The sequence below is a fragment of the Lontra canadensis genome, unplaced genomic scaffold, assembly GCF_010015895.1.
Source record: "Lontra canadensis isolate GAN:19392208 unplaced genomic scaffold, GSC_riverotter_1.0 scaffold26, whole genome shotgun sequence".
NCBI lineage: Eukaryota > Metazoa > Chordata > Mammalia > Carnivora > Mustelidae > Lontra > Lontra canadensis.
Genome location: NW_022631020.1, coordinates 18535989 through 18554824, shown reverse-complemented (window position 1 = coordinate 18554824; position 18836 = coordinate 18535989). Strand labels below are relative to the sequence as shown.

The 18836-nt window shown below is 38.0% G+C and overlaps 1 protein-coding gene across 5 annotated transcripts in view; it reads left to right on the top strand.

Annotated features, from left to right (window-relative positions):
- SCEL (sciellin) overlaps positions 1–18836 on the top strand; it is a 105028-nt gene that overhangs the window by 20964 nt on the left and 65228 nt on the right. For 4 of the 5 annotated variants that reach the window (XM_032864190.1, XM_032864194.1, XM_032864191.1 and 1 more), the window contains exons 5-9: positions 2567–2635; positions 7831–7899; positions 8782–8820; positions 10703–10783; positions 12774–12839. In XM_032864190.1, coding sequence (XP_032720081.1) covers positions 2567–2635; positions 7831–7899; positions 8782–8820; positions 10703–10783; positions 12774–12839 — 324 coding nt within the window. The remainder of the gene's footprint in view (positions 1–2566; positions 2636–7830; positions 7900–8781; positions 8821–10702; positions 10784–12773; positions 12840–18836) is intronic. The other variant, XM_032864193.1, reaches the window with a different exon arrangement.

Genomic DNA, 18836 nt, shown 5'->3' with positions numbered 1-18836 from the left:
TGTGACTACCTTTGCCCTCTCCGTAGTCTTCATGATTTTGAAGATTACAGCCTTGTTCTCAGATAGTCTCATCTCATCTCAAAGGGAATCTGATCATTTCAGCCCAGCTCCTAGTGAAAATAGCTCCCTCCATTTTACTGGCCAACTCCCCTCCATATATACTGGCTAACACAGTATATTGAACTTTTATCTTTAGTAACAAAAGTATGTGAGCCCAGAATGTTCTCCCCATAACCCATAGATAGAGTCTCAAAACACACTTTCCTAGAAGGGTAGTGTGGGTGATTTTTCTCCTTGTACTTGGTCAAATGGGTGCCTGCTTAGCCCTTTTCTGCCCTTTCACATAGCCTGTACCCACTTTGGTGGACATGTCACCCCATTTTGGAGCATCTGTTATGTACTGCCATAGTACTAGGTACTGGGAATACAAAGATGCATAAAATACCACCCTTGACCTTAGGGAACCCTTACATGCTGGAAAAATATGGATCCATAGACTACAAGACTAAAATTTACCATGGAAGTGCTATTGTAGAAGTGTGTGACCGGGCCATGGGAGAAGAGATGAGAGAGCCTAACTCTGCCTGAATTAATCAGAGATGGCACCCAGAAAGCGGTCTTTGGTGTTGGCACTGCTGTTTGAAGGATGAGGAGGGGTTTCTGAGTCGGGAAGTAATGCTGGTGGGCGTGAAGCAAGAGAGAAATGCTTCTAGCAGAAGTAGCAATGTGTGCAAAAAGCTCCATGTGAGCAGAGACTGAAAAGACGAAAGGGAATGGAAGATAAACAATATATCGTCCTCACCTAGGTAACAGCTTTACAGTAGGCATGAACGAAGAACTTCCACTGTGTCCTTCTGCCAGATTGTTTAAATCTGTCAGACAAGCCTGGTAGCACAAATACTTGGAGAGAGGCCTCCTGTGAGCAGACACTGGCCTGAGGACTGGGAATAAAACAAAGTCCCTGCTTCCATAGAACCTGCATCCTAGCTGAAGGTGGAGGAGGGGAGAGACTGAAAATAAACAATATAATGTGCTGTGTGGCCATAAGTTCGAGAAAGATTAAAGTCAACTAATGAGACATAAAGTGATGTTGTCTGAGAAGGGGCTGTTTGACTGAAGGGAGTCAGATGGCCCTGCAGTGCCTGTTTGCATTCATGCCTTCAACACAATGATGGGCTAGACCAGGATTTCACTCTGAGGTTCCTTTAAAACTTAGGGAATCACATTAGGCAATTTTCTTTCCTTTTCTCTTGCATCAACAGACACTGTTCCCTCTGCTCCCATTTGAAAATGTTCACAGCTATTTATCCTCCAAGGCCCAGCTCAAACTGCACTTTACCCCTGAAGCTCTCTTTGATTCTCTTACCTAGAAATAAATGTTCTCGCCATAGAACTTCCTTGCACTTTTCCTGAACTACTTTTATGACACTGGCCACTGTCTGCCCTTGGGTGTACATATCTAATTTGTCTCTCTAGTTCTGTGTCAGTCAAGTCCATAATTTTTTACTCTTGGCTTCCTCGTAGTCATCAGCTACAGTAAATTGTATATTGTTTACCTTCAAGTATTTGCTTAATAAAAATACACTATATCAAGTTAAAAATTAAATTCTAACTGCATGTACTGTTTTAGTGCTTTTCTAGATTCTGTATCTTTGATCTATCAGCTTCAAATGATGCTTTGAAATGCAAACAGAGTAAATCATGGTATAATTCATCAAAGAGCTTGCTTTTCTTGTATCAGAGGGTTATATAAGGCATTAAACAAACTGTTTTTGTTGATTGATCAGTCTGATCAAGATATTCCCATTTGCTTTGATGATCTTGATTCCTGCTATTGAACCTCCTATCCTGTCTTCCCTTCTTTTCTTGTCTTCTTTCCTCTCCCCTTTGTTCTGCCTACCTGTCTTCCTCAACTTCTCCTTGTCTACTGTCTCTCTTCTCCCTACTTCTCCTCATCTCCCCTTTCTTCTCCTCTCCTCCCTCTACATCTCTCCTTTCTCTCTTCTCGTACTCTCTTGTCTTCATTTCTTCTAGCTTTTCCTGTTCCCTTCTTTTCCTTTCTTTCTCCCTCCAGTCAGCAAGGTTTTTTTCCCCTAGCCCTGTCCACGGTGCTGAACTTTAAATAAAGCTATTTGTATTCAACCTGTTGAGCTGGCTTATGGTACTACTAGAATTCTGCAAACAAAACATAGCTGATTTTTAAGGGATTGAGTTCTTATAATGTAAAAGCCAACAGTATTGCTAACAGTACGTATTAGTTATTAATCATTTTGCATGTTGTGTTCTTTGTTTTGCCTTTCCTTATCCCTAATTTGAATATGTTACATTGTAGTTAGAAATAATTGGACCTAAAGAAGAATTCCTTTATTAGCATGGGGAGTTGGGTTTGCCATAATTTATTCTATCCAGGTCAAAACCTTGGAAGATTTAGATACTCTGAATCTGTCTTTCCTTTGCAACATGTACATCTCTTACCCAATAGGCCAAAATTTTACCAAAAGCATGATAGATTTTATAATTTTTTTAATAATTTATTTGATCTTTCTGTAATTGCTTTTTGCTACAGGAAAGCAAATGAGAGAGATGAGCCAAAAGCTACAATTAGTCGGTACAAATCTGATGACACTTTAGACAGGTAAGGTGTTGTTGAACCATGTAAAGTAGAATGCAAAATGTCTATGAAATCCCATTTTTTATCACTCATGAGGTATTTAAATGTTTCCCAAAGTAAGTTTTGATCCATGATATCTTATCCCTAGGACAGAAGGGCTATTTGAATTGAATTATCATCTTCAAAATTCACAAAATCTTGACTCAACATGCTATTTTCTTAAAATCCTGCTGACAGTATATTGATAAAAACAATGCTGAAGAAACTGATTTGAGTATAAGCAGGGTGGACACTACATGGAATCCGTTCAGTTTAAAAGGAGAATTTAGTTATTTTCATGAATATGAGTCGTCAGTTCTTGTTCTAACTTTCCATCCCACTGGTAGAAAAACAGCTGTTTCTGTTTTTATAGAGCCTATACATTTCAATTATCAAGTAGCTTTGATCCACTGTAGTATAAAGGCTCTGTAGTGAGACTACCCTTGTGGGTGACACTAGAGTCACCAGATGGTATATAGAATGGGTCCATTATGTTGTGCCTATTGTTAGTTCCTTCCTACAAAGAGGAAAAAGGCTCATCTTTATGGAGAAAATTGAGAAACATCTATTTTTTTTTTAAGTAGGCTCCATACCCAGTGTGGAGCCCAATGCAGGGCTTGAACTCAACATTGAGATCAAGACCTGAGCCCAAATCTAGAGTTAGACACTTAATTGACTGAGCCACCCAGGTTCCCTGAGAAATATCTATTTAGACTGAAGGAGTGTAAATGCTACAAATCACATTTTTATCTTATATTTGGTAGAGATACTCAGTAAGCATATATAAAGTGCAAAGTTAACATTTTTAGTTGAAGTCTAGACAATGGTCACCTGAGGCTATTGACAGTTTAGGTCACTCCCTGTAGCTAAAGATATGCTGCTATTCTAGACAAAAATACCATCTTCTGCATTTTAAGCACACAAGCTGAAACTTATGGTGTCTAATATATTCTATATTCAGCATTTTTTGGCATTAATTCATGTAGGAAATGTACATACTTCTATACCATTCATAGGTTTTCAAGCCAGTCTCCCTTAATAGAGGATAATCCACACTGGTATTCCTAAGGAGTTAACTTCTCTCTTGTAATAGCCTCAAAACAAAAAACAAAACAAAACAAAACAAAACCCAAGTTTGTAGAAGTATCTGTACAAGATCTCATCTCTACAGAACTGAATGGAGAGAGGAGTCAAAATAACTGTCCATTCACATTGGCCTTGTGGGCTGTCCTGTTGAGCCATTAACTGAAGACAGAAACCCTTTTTTCTAGGAATGAATCTGAAAGATAATTATGCCTCAAGAAAGGTAAATATGTGGGAGACCTAAGCCTTTGTAGGCTGTGTATCTGAAGGTCTACATTGGGCCAGTCAAGACAGAACCCTGGAACGTTAACAATGAACTAGACCAGACCTCACAGGCTAACAAGATGAGTCATTCTCAGCCTCAGCTGCAAATTAGAATTACTAAGAGAGCTTTAAACTTTGCCGATAACTTGGTCCCACCACCTCTTGCCCTCAAAATTCTAATTTAATTAATCTGAGGTGGGACTTGGGCATTTTTAAAGCTTATGAAGTGATTCCATCGTGTAGCCGGAATTCAGAACCACCAATCTGGCCCAAATCCTTCATTTTGTACCCTAGAAAATGAGGCCAGAGATGACTTGCTTTATTTACACAGAGGTTTAGTGGTATGTTTGGTCAGTTCATTTCCATGGCAGTCCTGAGTCCCAGCAGTATGCTACATCTTTCTAAGGGTGGAAATAGATGTGAGGGAAGGAACTCAGGAAACAGTAAAGAAAGGCAAGTCCTATCAGTAGTCAGACTTTTCATAATGCTGGCCACTCCAGATGTGAGATAGGAAATAATTTTAGGAAGAAGATCACCAAATATATTCGGTGTACATGTGTGTATGTATTTCAATAATGCATTTATTTTATTTTTATATATTTTTTAAAATTTTATTTTTAAGTAATCTCTGCCCAATGTGGGGCTTGAACCCACAACCCCGAGATCAAGAGTGGAATGCTCCACCATGGTGGCCCATAATAATGCATTTATTTTTAAATGAATTTGAGGAAAGTACTGACTTTATATTTGGAATTCTCTTTTAAAAAATATATATGTAAGTAAAAGCATGAGATGTTCTAAAAGAATATGAGTAAATACTAATATATGTAGGGTGCAGTAAGGTCCAAATCCTCAAGGTGGTCTAATGACTATTCGGATAACCTAGGTTGTGGTGCCCTCTAGTGTTCCATCTTGGAAGTGTAACTTTTCCTTTGGTACTTCTGATCACACTGCTAAATGGCTATATTTGAGTATTTCCTGTCTCTAAGATTGACACTTATCAAAACAACCTATTTCATATCAAAAGTTGGCAGAAACTTAACTTTCAAGAGAAATACAAAGAATCTCCCTAAGTAATAAGAAATTGACGTATGTATTGGAATGGTGTGTTAGAGCTCTCTCCAATGTTACTCATAGACTGATCCCCCTAGTGTCATAGAAGAGATAGTGCTGGTGAAGAATAGCTCAGGAAGACATTTTGACCTAATAAAGGAGTGTTAAAACAATCACACTACAGGATCAGATGTATGACACTGGGCCCTCCTGGAAAGACTTTTATTCCAGAGATACCCTACTTCTTAGTTGGGTGGTGGAGAGAAAGTCATTCACCTTCTCTGAGACTCCATTTTTTCATCTATAAAATGAAAATAATTACACCTCCCTTGTAAGGATATTTTAAAGAGTAGAGGAAAATGTATACAAGAAACAGCAAAGAGTAGTGGCTGTTTTTATTATTATATCCAGTATTGCCCACATAGGCTTACACTGTAGAATTTTTATTAACTTTGTTTAATTTTAACATCAGAACTTACCTTGATATACATCTTGAGAATGTTTGATATTCAGGTTTTGTTTGTTTTAGACAGATTGTTGTTTTCAGTGAACCAGAGTAGCAATTTCCTAAGATTATTTTTAACTCATGTTAGGGCCTCATAGACAGCTATAAAGTATGAGTAGAGTTTCCAAGGAACATTTAAGATTTAAGATTTAGGGTCATCTGACCTCTTAAAGTACTCATGGTGGTTTACTGCAGAGCCCTTTAAATATAACCATCCCAGAGGCTCAGTAGCAGTTAGTGCCAGGGATACAGTTACAGTCCTTGGCCTGATGATCACTTTGGACATGAATTTTTTATACATGAATTCTAGGAGCATGTATAAGTTAATGCCTGGATTTTATTGAGAATATGGAGTTCTGGAAGATTTCAATCTCCCTTCCTTTTTGCATTTAAGAGTTCATCAGTTTGTGGCATTATGTACTATAAACAAAAATTTGTTTGGAGTTGATGCATAACATTTTAATGTATTAGAGTTATTTATCCAATATTTTAGTCACACATATCAAGATGACATTAGGAATTGAAACCATTTTAAACTTATGACAGTTAAGTCACATTTTTTCCCCACATTAATTTTTTTTGTTTGTTTGTTTGTTTGTTTGTTTGTTTTTTAGAGTGAGGAAAAGTTAGTTCCCATCTTTCCGGGAATAGTTTATGTAAAGCCATGTACTAAAGTCTATGGTAAAATTGACAGTTTAGAGAAAGTGATAGTAGACACATAGTATTGGAGCAACAGAAAAGTTTTGCTGACATTTTGTTTTCCTGAGCCTAATTTTGCTACATCCTAGTGTTGTGCATGTCTACAGAAGGCTCCAGGGAATAGTCCTATGACTTAGGAAGAACCTTCCTATCTGATATGAGGGAAGGAAGGGAAGGAGGCTCTGCAGTCATGAGAGCCCACCATTGGCATGGAGACCACAGGATTCCTAAGTTATCTTTTCTGACACAAGGGACAAATCACCTTTTCCAGATATGACCTCCTTGAGGAGACCTGAGATCTGAGGGATTAAAACCTCTGATGGCCATTAGAGGCTATTAACTAAATGTGTTAGTCAAAGTAAACTAATTCACCAGGGTAGAGTGACTCTTTTAACAAGTTCCTTCTCTTGTCCCCAAATCTATTGTGGTTTAGCACAATAGAAGATTACTGTTCACTCTCTTCAGGGTCCAGTGTGGTAGGCTGGGAGATAGGGGATGTCTCAGCTCCCTGAAGTGACTCAGGGACCTCAGTTCATGTTTTGATGCAGCCATCTTCAACCCACGTACAACAAAACCATAGTAGGAAGAGGAAGAAAGAACAAAGAGGATTACACAAGAGGTTTTAAGATGGGTCTGGAAGTAGCAAACAACATTTCTGCCCACATTCTTTAGTCTAGAATTCAACCACATGGTCCCAAGTTAATTGCAATGAAGAATGGGAAATGTGGTCTTCCTGTGTGCTCAGAAGGAAAAGAATATTAGTTTGGCAGACATATAGCATTGCCTATGCCACAAAATATCTTAAAAAAATATTTGTTTTCATTGATACCTTTTCCAGACTTGAGAAGTACTGTCACTGACTGGATATATCTGTTATCAACCCTGTTGATAACACAGGGTTCAGAGGTGCTGACCCCTATGCTGACCCCTTTCCAGACTTGAGAAGTATTGTCATTGACTGGATATACCTGTTATCAACCCTGTTGATAATACAGGATTTAGAGGTGCTGACCCCTATGCAATAAAAAACTGACATATAATTTTTGACTCCTCAAAATTAACTACTATAACCCACTATCGACTGGAAGCATTATCGATAAACAGAAGATTAACACATATTCTGTATGTTATACATAAATTAATTCTTATAATAAAGTAAATGTTATTAAGAAAATCATAAAGAAAAGAAAATACATTTACAATACCGTACTGTATTTGTCAAAAAAATCTGCATGTAAGTGAACACGTGCAGTTCAAATCCATTTGATTCAAGGGTCAACTGTATTATTAAATAGTAATGAAAATAAAATATTGGGTTAAATGCTCCATGAATCAGAGTCTAGTAGAAAGCATAAACCTTAAAAATTCCAAAATGTATCAAAATAGCCTCAAAAATAGATTTTGTCTTAAGTAGCTTTTTTTAAAATTGCAAAATATTTGAAAATATAATACCTGAAAACAAATCTCTTTACCAGCAAAAGATTTTATTGTGGAGTTATTCTTTCATGACAGAGGTATGAAAGGACTTTAATGATCTAAATGTTCACCCAAACTTGTGTCTTGTTTCTTTATAAAGGATCTCAGACAGAAATGATGCCACTAAAACATATAAGGCCAATACCTTGGATAACCGACTAACCAATAGGTACCGGTATCTATTGACTTTGGGAAAGACCCAAGTGCAATAATTTTCTAAGCATTACTTATCTACTTACAATTCTTCTGTCTTACTTGATTATCTTTCCATAAATTATTATCCTCTAGTTTTTAAACATAAAAATTCTGGAGTATATACCTTTATTCTTCTTCATGGTTAGAGAAATAGAAAATGTTTGTTGCCTTGCTTAATTTTTTTTTAAATTTTTTATTTTTTCAGCATAACAGTATTCATTATTTTTGCACCACACCCAGTGCTCCATGCAATCTGTGCTTGCTTAATTTTTTTTAAAGATTTTATTCACTTATTTGTCAGAGAGTGCCCAATCAGGGGGAGCAGCAGGTGGAAAGCAAGTTCCCTGCTGAGGAACTAGCCCAGTGCAGGACTCTATCCCAGGGCTCTGGGATCATGACCTGAGCTGAAGAAAGATGTTTAACCAACTGAGCCACCCAGGCGCCCCTGCTGCCTTGCTTAAATATTGAGAGTTCATTGCTTCAGGTCATCATTCTTACCGCATTCATGTATTTGTTTTAAATGAACCTGGTGGCAAGAGTATGAAATAATGTAAATGCCAATTTTACATTCTTTTTGCTAAAGAAAATTACTGAACTCAATAAATAAAAACATTGGGCTTAAATGATACTGAATTTTCTGAAATAAAATGATTTCCTTTAGAATCTAGTACAAGACAAAAAGATCATGAAATCACCTGATCAAATTTATTCAAATAGTGATGCTTTTCTTTCTCTTTCTCTCAAATAATGTATCCCTTTAAATAGAAACTCTAAGTTCATGGACAATTGCAAACTGGTGCAAGTATTCATTCTTCGTTGCTGCTCAAACTTTTGTCTTTCTTGTATTTTTCCCCAGAAACATGTCCACGTTTAGATCACCAGAAGCAGCAAAGACGTATGTATTTTTCTGATGGAAGTTACATTTTAAGAATAAACTGTATTTCTTTGTATGTGCTGAAGACAAACCAGGGTATATGCCCCTTGGGCCAAAGTTTCATTATAAGAAAGCCACATTCCTGTTGCTTAAGCAGAGTTTAGCAGAAATAAGAAAATGGTGCACGAACCTTTAAATATTTACCATCTGGATTTTTTAAAAAATATTTTATTTTTTTATTTGACAGGCAGAGATCACAAGTAGTCAGAGAGGCAGGCAGAGAGGAGGAAGAAGTCTCCCCACGGAGCAGAGATCCCGATGCGGGGCTCGATCCCAGGACCCCGGGACCATGACCCGAGCCAAAGGCAGAGGCTTTAACCCACTGAGCCACCCAGGTGCCCCATACCAACTGGATTTTAACAGAAAAAATTTACCAACCTCTGTTTTTTTTTTAAATATATATATAATTTTTATTTATTTATTTATTTATTTTTAATTTTTATTTTTTAATAAATTTTATTTTTTTAAACATATATTTTTATCCCCAGGGGTACAGTTCTGTGAATCGCCAGGTTTACACACTTCACAGCACTCACCATAGCACATACCCTCCCCAATGTCCATAACCCCACCACCCTCTCCCTGCCCGTCTCCCCCGTACCAACCTCTGTTTTAACCAAACATCTTAATCTAAGTCATTCTTTTCTTCTTTTCTTTTTTTGTCTTACTTTTTCCCCTTTCCTTTTTATTTATTTTTTCTTTCTTCAAATCTTTATTTAACTTCTAATTAGTTAGGATACAGTGTAATATTGATTTCAGGAGTAGAATTTAGTGATTTGTCACTTACATACAACACCCAGTGCTTATTGTAACAAATGCTCTCCTTAATGCCCATCACTCATTTGATCTTTAATATTTTTCTCCCACAGATCTTTATTTTTCTCTGTTCTTATGGCCACTAACTTTCTTCTCCTACGTTTCCCTTGTCTTTCAAAACACCCATCACATTACAATTCAACTGAGTCATGAAATCATATGTTTGTTAGTAATCGATTTAGGTGAAGTACATTTTCTCAGAAACGTACTACTAGTAATTATAAACAGCCAAATTAGGTGGGTTTTTGAAAACAGAATTGGCTTTTAAATTTTTATTTACAAATAAAGTAATTTTCACCTTGGACCATACCTCTCAGTCGTTGAAACAGGTCTGGGTTCCTTCTTTTTTTTTTTTTTTAAGGTCTATGTATATTAATAAATGCTAAATAGAGATTTAAAATGGTGTGATTTTCAGGGGCTCCTGGGTTGCTCAGAGGTTGAAGCCTCTGCCTTCGGCTCGGGTCGTGATCCCAGGGTCCTGGGATCGAGCCTCACATCGGGCTCTCTGCTCAGCAGGGAGCCTGCTTCTCTCTCTCTCTCTCTCTCTCTCTCTCTGCCTGCCTCTCTGCCTACTTGTGATCTTTGTCAAATAAATAAATAAAATCTTTAAAAAATAAAATAAAATAAAATGGTGTGATTTTTAAATGTTGTCTTAAACAATCTAATGTTATTAACTGCAAAAAAGATGCAGTGTAATTCTGCTAGTCACAGTATATACAGGATTTTATTTATATATAATATGAATCTGGAGCATATCAGAATTCATTGGTCCGGATTTCAGACACACAATGTCATATAATGAATGGTTTCATTCAGTTTCTTCAGTTCTGGTTACTTGGATGAAGGCCAGATGATTTATAAAATGGCTAAACTAAGGAAGAACTTGTTTTCTGTTCTTCTTTTGTCCTTTGAAACATTTTATGGTGGGTAAAGAGCAGGTGGGAATATGAGTAGAGGATAAGACCTTTCAAAGGTGGGATGGCATATAAAAGTTTCAAGAATGTGATTTGTGGTTGTGATTGAACAGGCAACCTAGAGTTTCGTTCAGTGCCAACACTGCCAGCACCCCGGCTCCCACCGCTGTGACAACTCCTGTAAAGAAAAAGAGGTACGACAGGCTGGTTGCATCTGCTTCTTGCTGATGTTCTGTACAGGATTGTCCTTTATTAATTTCTGAACCAAACCATCCATCAAGATGCCCTGAGGCATTCAGAAGTTGGTCTCTCGTCCCTGTTCCTTCCTCCCTTTCCAGGGATCCAGTTCCACTGGATTCTGCTGCCTTTAAACTTTGTTCCTTTTCCTCCTCTTTTCTGTTTCAAACATGCAGTTTTGGGGCACCTGGGTGGCTCAGTGGGTTAAGCGTCTGACGGTTAAGCGTCTGACTCTTGATTTTGGCTCAGGTCATGATCTCAGGGTTGTGAGATCCACCCCAGGTGGGACCTCTGTGCTCGCTCATTGTAGAGTCTGCTTATGGATTCTTGCTCCCTCTACCTCTGCCCCTCCCCCTGCTCACACTCTAAATAAAAGAATAAATATGATCTTAAACAAACAAACAAATATATAGTCTTTTCTTTAGGTCCCTTGGGGTCTTGAATATCTAGGTAATGCTTTTGATGACAGGGTTCAGCAAAGGATAAGCTACTTCAGGTAACACCTTTAGTAGAGTCCTACTGCCAGGAAAGACTTACCCTGAAATAATTATGACTGTGGGATGGCCAAATGTTGCCATGCTCCTGAAATCTGCCTGCATCGCTGGGATCTCCTCTGCTCTGTAGACTAGGTTGGTCCTACTTCCAAGTACAGAGTCAAAGGCCCCGTCTTGAGACTTCTATTTATGTAGTAGGCACAGAGGAGCAGCTAGACCTGTGGTGGCAGAGTACTCTTCATGAGAAAGAATGTGATGTTCAAAGCATTTTTTGCTTGTTGGAGAGAACACAATGCTAGTGAATCATCATCAGATGGAAAACAAGCATTCACAAACCGCAGTGTTTTAAAAATGTTTTTATTTTCTTTGCCTGCGCCTAGAACTGTGCTTAGTTTGGGTAGGTGCCAATGTTTGTGGAATGACTGGCTGATTGCCAAAACACTCCTGCAGTCAGAATTCTGGCTGTGTCTGCGGAGTCTCAGGAAACGTGATCACCTTTGTCACTTGGACCCAAATTTCACATCTCCTATCCACTGCAAGAATCTTTTCTCTGACAGATTAAGCATAATTCAGGATCACTGAAGCCAGCAATAAGACTCTACTTTTATGATATATATTGGACTAGTTCTTGTGAGTAGCATTGATGACTTACATTGAGTTGAAATCTACTTTGATTTATGCCCATCTCTTCTTAGGCACCTGTGGTGCCTCAGAGAACAGACCTGCTTCAAGAATTTAAAGCCAGTTCTCCCGTCCTCCTAATCCTTTCCCTCTCTGGGCTTTCCTCTGACATGTCACTCTCCTCTACATATCTTCATTTTTGGTCCATATCTAAATCTTTCTGACAGAGCCCTAAGCTATCTCTATCAATTAAAATTAAGTCCCAGTAATGTGAAGACATCTTTCTAATTGGATATATACGTGATTGTATATATGCATATATGTACATACGTATGTATACATAATTGAGGTTAGCATTAGTGGGGTGTTCACTTATGTTTTCAATACTCTTACTTTTAGATTTTTTTAAATCACACAACTTTTTAAAAATTGTAGAATAGAGCATATGACTGGTTTTGATTATAAAATGTTTCAGATATGCAGAAACTAGAAAAAGAGGTATATTGATGATAAACACCCATGAACCCACCAGCTACATTTAACAAATATTATTTCCCAGATTCTCCTCATATTTCTCTTTAAGGAAATCTCCACATTTTAGTGTCAAGAAAATGGGGGAAAGGAGCTTACTTGGGGAGCAGAGAACATAGATTGTGGTATAGTCATTTCCTTTTAAGTTTATGAAATAGTTTTCATTTTATTTCCAAGACCTGTAGAAAAGTCATCTCAGTACCTTTTAAGTGTCAAATTATTTTCAGCTTTTCCTGGAGGACATGTGGGTGGGATCAAGTCTTCAAGCACCACGTTTATAACTGATGTCATTTCCTAACAGACAGTCCTGGTTTCCGCCTCCTCCTCCAGGTTACAGTTCCACCCCGAGCACGGGAACAACCAGAAGGTAAGGGAAAGGTGTCAGATGTAATTGCTATGTAACTTAATGGAAGAATGCATTGGGTATTGACAGTGTATAATAGAAGGAGCTTTGGAATAAATTGGAAGAGATCTTGTAAATTCTGATCACTGAACAAGACAGTGCTGGGTGGGAGTGAGGTCAGGCTACCAGTGCCTCTGGTAGGAAATCTGACGAGGTGTGAGGAGTCAATGGTTGTATGAGTTTACTAAGGGCTGCCATAACAAAATCCTGTAAACTGGGGAGAGGTGGGGGAGAGTAACAAAAATGTTTCTCGCAGTTCCAAAGGCTAGAAGTCCAAGATCAATGTGTTGGCAGGGTTGGTTCCCTCTGAGGGCTGGTAGGGAGAATCTGTTTCACACTTTCTGCTGGTTTCTGGTTGTTTCCAAGAACCCTTTGGCATCCCTCAGTCTGTATAAGCATCATCCAGATCTCTCCCTTCATCTTGGCATGATGTTCTCCCTGAGTGCATGTCTGTTTCCACATTTGCTCTTCTTAAGAGGACACCAGTCATATTGGATATGCAGCCTATCCTCCTCTAACATATCTAATTACATCTGTAATGACCCTCTTTCCAGGTAGGGTCACATTCTGAGGCCCTGTGGGTTAGGGCTTCAACATATGAATTTTTGGGGTGCACAGTTCAACCCACAAGTGGCAGAAGAGAGAATGGAATGAACAGCAGACAGGACTCCACTGTGGGCTCCTGGTACACCAACCGCTTCCAGGCAGCCATGAACCCAGACAACTAGATGGGGATGTGAGTTGCAAGCTCTTTGTAAACTTTAAGAGATAAATGGGTGTTTTCTACTTTTATTTTTTTGTTGTTGAGATCAATAATTATAACTAAAATAATAGACTATGTGGAGGGTACTTTGTTCTACAAAATCCATGTTAGGAATGTCAACAAGCATTTGATTTCATACATGATTATTGAATGCCAGATATTTTTCTAATATCTTGGGATGTATCAGAGAGCAAAACATGGAGCCTACCCTCTGATCTTCAGAGAAGCAGACATTTGTGCAGAACTCCTATATTCTATGCCATCTCTAACACACAAAGAAAAATAAGTCTCTGATTTGGTTTTGCTTTAGGGTATCCAACATTGTTTTTATGTCTTCAACCCCCAGAGTATATTTAGTGAACATTTCCATGTTCCAGTGGGACTTATTTTCCCAATGCAACCATTGGAAAAAGAGTTATTAAACAGTATGCTTGTTTAGCATTAGATTGTTTTTTTCCCTAAAATTGTCATCTGTTGTGTAGGCTTTTGATGTCTCTTTTATTTCCAAATAATAGATATATTTGGAAACCAGTGTCCTTTATTACAATTTAGGTTGGTTCTACAAGGATGTCAATAAACTTTTTCACACATGTTGCACCTATATATATATTTATATATATTACATATTAGTTTTACATGTATAATTATTAAACTTGTTGAACAATCACAACTTAGAATTGTATCTCCCTTCTATTAAAATATTTTCTTTTTAAAGAAAAAGAAAGTCATCTATAGGTGACTTCCAATTATATGAACTGCCAAGGATGGATTATGTTTCTAGTTTAAAACCTTCTTTCCCCTCAGGCAGGTTTTAGGTATGTCTCTATGAGTGACACCTTTCATGGAGATACCTGAATGGGGAAAATAATAACTAGGAGTTTTGCTAGTTACTGTTGTTTCCTGAGTATTTTAAGATCCATCCAATTTTGTCTTAATAGATGATAACTGGTAGTTGGGAATATTTATTACTTATTTCTAAAATCTTATGTTCATCTTCTATTTATTTTTTTGATATTAATGTAAATTGTCACTATAATAAGCAACTGGTTGTATAGCTGTGTAAGAATACAGAAGGATTATTCGTGAGTTAGTATCTCATGCTTTCAATGCCCATTGAGCTTGTGGATCTCTGTTTTCACAGAACTGGTAGTGCTTGGCTATATGCCCTTACAATTTAAGCATTGCTGGATATAATTTACGTGGAAGATAAAACGAGTCACAGTGCTCCTATTTCTGGTTCCTGGATCAGATCCATAGTACCAAAACTAAAGGAAAGAGAAGATTTTTGGAGTAGGTTGATCAGTTTAGATATCCTTTCCTTTTTTAGAGGCACAGATTATTATTACAATGGCTAAACTGAAAGACTCCTCTTTGAGGATCCAAGCTAATGTCATGCCAGGCTTTCAGGGAAAGGAGGGAATAATAACAATATAGCAATGCCTTTGATTTCTAAAGTGCTTTTCTTTGGAAGAGCTCAGAGTACAGCTTCTGTTTCTCACCTTTAATGCCAGTCCATTCCTAGGGCTGAAAAAGAGCCTTTTTAGTTAAGAAAGCTGAAAAAATAGAAGCAATTATTAAATGATAAAAAAGAACCAAAGACTCGAAAAAGAGATCTTTGTCTCCAGAAGAACACAAAGAAAATGAAAATAGGTCAAAAAAATGAAAATGGAGGACTATGATTTTTAATATTAGCTAATAGCTTGATGCTAAACATATTTCCCTCATCTTTCACTTACACATTGGTCCCCTTCTCTCTTTTCCCATTCTCACGTCTCCTGCAAGAGAATCTCCCCTTACTACTGGCACTCTTGCTGTCCTTCCTATTCTTCATTTTGTGAACCTTCATTTCTCCCATCACCGGATGGTTCCCAGAGATTTCATTTTCTCTCACACACCCCTGTCTGTGCTGCACATTTGAAACGACCACCAGACTTGCCAGCCATTGTTGGAATGAGTCCTTTTCTTCAACTTTTCTCCCCCTTGACCTCTCCATGGCCTTCGACACCATGGATCACGTCATCCCTCACTTGTTCCTTTCTCATAGAATATGGAAAAGTCAAACTTAGTTGTTTTTGGGTTGAAAACCTGTGTGGATGTCATGTTTGGATTAAAATCTGTTACAGGCATGATGTAGGTGGACTTACAAAGTGTCTCAAGCTCTTTTACCAGCGGAGGAACCCATGCTATCATAGCTTTATCTCTATTTACATGTATATGTATACTTATACCTGTGACTACATAGGACTGTGTTTACATCTATGTGTCTTTCTGTATCTATACCTATAACTATATCTACATCTAAGTCTGGGTACAATTAACATAAGACTGGTGAGTTCAACTAGATATTAAATGAGAACTCTAAAATAACCATATATTATATCTAAATAAAAAAAGCAATTTCTTAAAACAGGTATCCTTTTATGTATGATATACATTAGTCTTATGATGAGAGGTTGAGATCTGGGTGATCAAACAGAATTTTGGAGTTAAGAGTTAAATATCTTTGAAAACCTCTTGACTTTTTTTTTTTAATAAAACAAGGTTAAGGAGAGAAGCTGTGATTCATGATAACAAGACATATAGCATTTAAAGTTTGAAACTTAAAAAAAACCTTTTCTTGGTTTCTAAGGCAGCTCCTTGGTCATTGGGATGGAAATATTTTCTGACCTCCTCTTCCTTTTCTTGCTGAGAAGGGAAAAATCTAGCATCATATTTGAATGACCCCCTACGTCAACAAGGTTATTTATTCTGAAATATTCTTATCAAATGCCCCAGAACTTATAATTTCTTTTCATTTTAATTAAGACTGAATCAAGATTTAACTTTTATAATTGCTGTTCCGTGTTACTGTCATCAGTCTTTCCTCCTACCTCTGTGATCAAATCCTTGCTTCACTGGTTTCCCTCCCTTCTATATTCAAACCCCTTTCATCTTAAAAAATAGCTTCTAAGAAATTGATATCCTAGGGGGGTCTGGGTGGTTCAGTTGACGGTGTCAGACTCTTGATTTTGGCTGGGGTCATGTTCTCAGAATTGTGAGATCCAGCCTTGGGTAGGTTCTGCACTGAGTTTGAAGCCTGCATAACATTCTCGCTCTTGCTCTCCCTCTGCCCCCCTCCTCCCCATGCACAAGTACTCTCTCTCTCTCTCAGAAAAAAAATAAATAAATAAAAATAAAAGAATAGCCTAAGGGCTCCTGGGTCGCTCAACTGTTTAAGCATCTGACTCCTGATTCTGAGTTCAAGCCCCACCTTGGGTTACCGACTGGTCATGGAGCCTACTTAAAAATAATAATAATAATAATAATAATAATAATAGCCGAATTACACAAATCAATTCGACTGGCACCTCTCTCCACTTCAACCAAGGTTTTCAGAAAAGTTGATGATACTTGCCAACTTTATTCTCTGGTTCCTACCACCATAAATTCATAGAAGCAGCTCTCCTCAACATCACAAATGACCTGGCTGATAAATTCTTGTTGACATTCAGTCCCTGTGATTACTTGACCCTTCAAAGGGCATTACTGGCTATTCGTGCCTTTAGGAAATCTCTCTCCTTCTCTTTTGAGAAACCCCCCTATTCCACACCCCAAACATACTCCTGGGTTTCCTTCCTCTAACCATTCTTTCTCAGTCTCCTTTGCCACCTCATTATCCTATGCCAGCCATTTGTTGTTCATGCTCCTGAAGCTTCAAAGTTCCTCCCTTCTTCTCGTTCTGTATTCTGCCCCTCCACAGGTTATCCATGCCCAGGACTCAATGACCACGTGTGTGCTCTTGACTCCACTTATAGCCACTCCACACCTCTTTTCTGAGTGACTTTGGACAGCTATTTGCTCAACATCTTCCCTTATATTTCTCAAAAGTCTTGTAAACCTCACATGTTCAGAATGAAATTCCTAATTTTCCACACTAACCTGGTGCTCTGTCTCAACTAAAAACACCATCTTTCAGCCCATTGACCCTTGAAAACTTAAAGTTATTTTTTACACTTTTTTCCCTTAATCACCAATATCCAATATCCAATCCATTTAGTAAATCCTATCAATTTATGTGCAAGATACCTCTTGAATCCATATGCCTCCATCCATTTCTATTATCATATCTTTTCTGGGCTACAGTAGTAGCTACCTAGGTGTTCTCCCCTCATCCATCCTGATACCCACTCCCCTAATCTCTTCTCTACACAGCTGCCTGAGCGATATTTATAAAAGGATAATTGGAACATATCACCCTCCTAAATAAAAATATGACTTTTCTTTTTTCCTAGAATAAAGACCCAAATCTTTAGCACTGACTACTGCCCTTACCTGGCTTCTATCCCTCATAACTCCCCTTTGCTATCTATTCTGGTCACATAATCTGTTTTAAATGCACCATATCCCACCTTCTATAGACTCTTAGCATATAAGTTCCTCTCTGCTTAGAATCCTGTCTTTTCCCCCATTTGGAGGCATTTACATTCTTGTTGCCATGTTTTCACCTGTCTTCTCTTCAAAATATCACTTCTGTCTGTTCTATCCTCTCTGCTTCATACTCACTCAGGTATAGAAGATGGCAGCTTTCCCCCCTTGATTTGCCCACATACCACCTGCATAAGATTTCAATAAAGACGTGGGATGGCAAAAGTGCCAGCAATACATTGTAGAAGCCCAGCCCAAACAAGGTCAAATGTAATGTTAGAAATTCCTGTTTGGTAGTTCTTTGGCCACACCTGTTATGGGTTATTTCTTCTTGGTTGAGATTTCTCTGCAGCCTGATCTTGTTGTATTTTGCTCAACAGCCCCTCACTCCTTCTTTCCTCCATCTTTCTTTTTCTCTCCCCGTACCCCCTCCTTCTCCTCTCCCCTCTTCCTTCCACCCCTCAAATTTCTATTAATTATTTATGCGTGCAGTTCAGTTCTCTCTTTGCTGTGCCGGGCTCTTCTCAGAGAATCTCATCCCCATAACCAAACATGATGATATATTCTCTCTTTGGGAAACATTCTATGCTACTTTTAAAAATAAAATGATTTTCTTGTGTCACAATAATATAAACATCCAGTCACCCACACTTAAAACATCAAAACTGTCATTGATCTATCTCCTTTTTCTTTGTCAATAGTCACTGTTGTGAAGGTGAGGGATTTGGGTGCCATTCAAGAAAAAGGATATGACCACGGCGGGAGGGGTGGGTAGTTGCATACTCTGAGCCTTA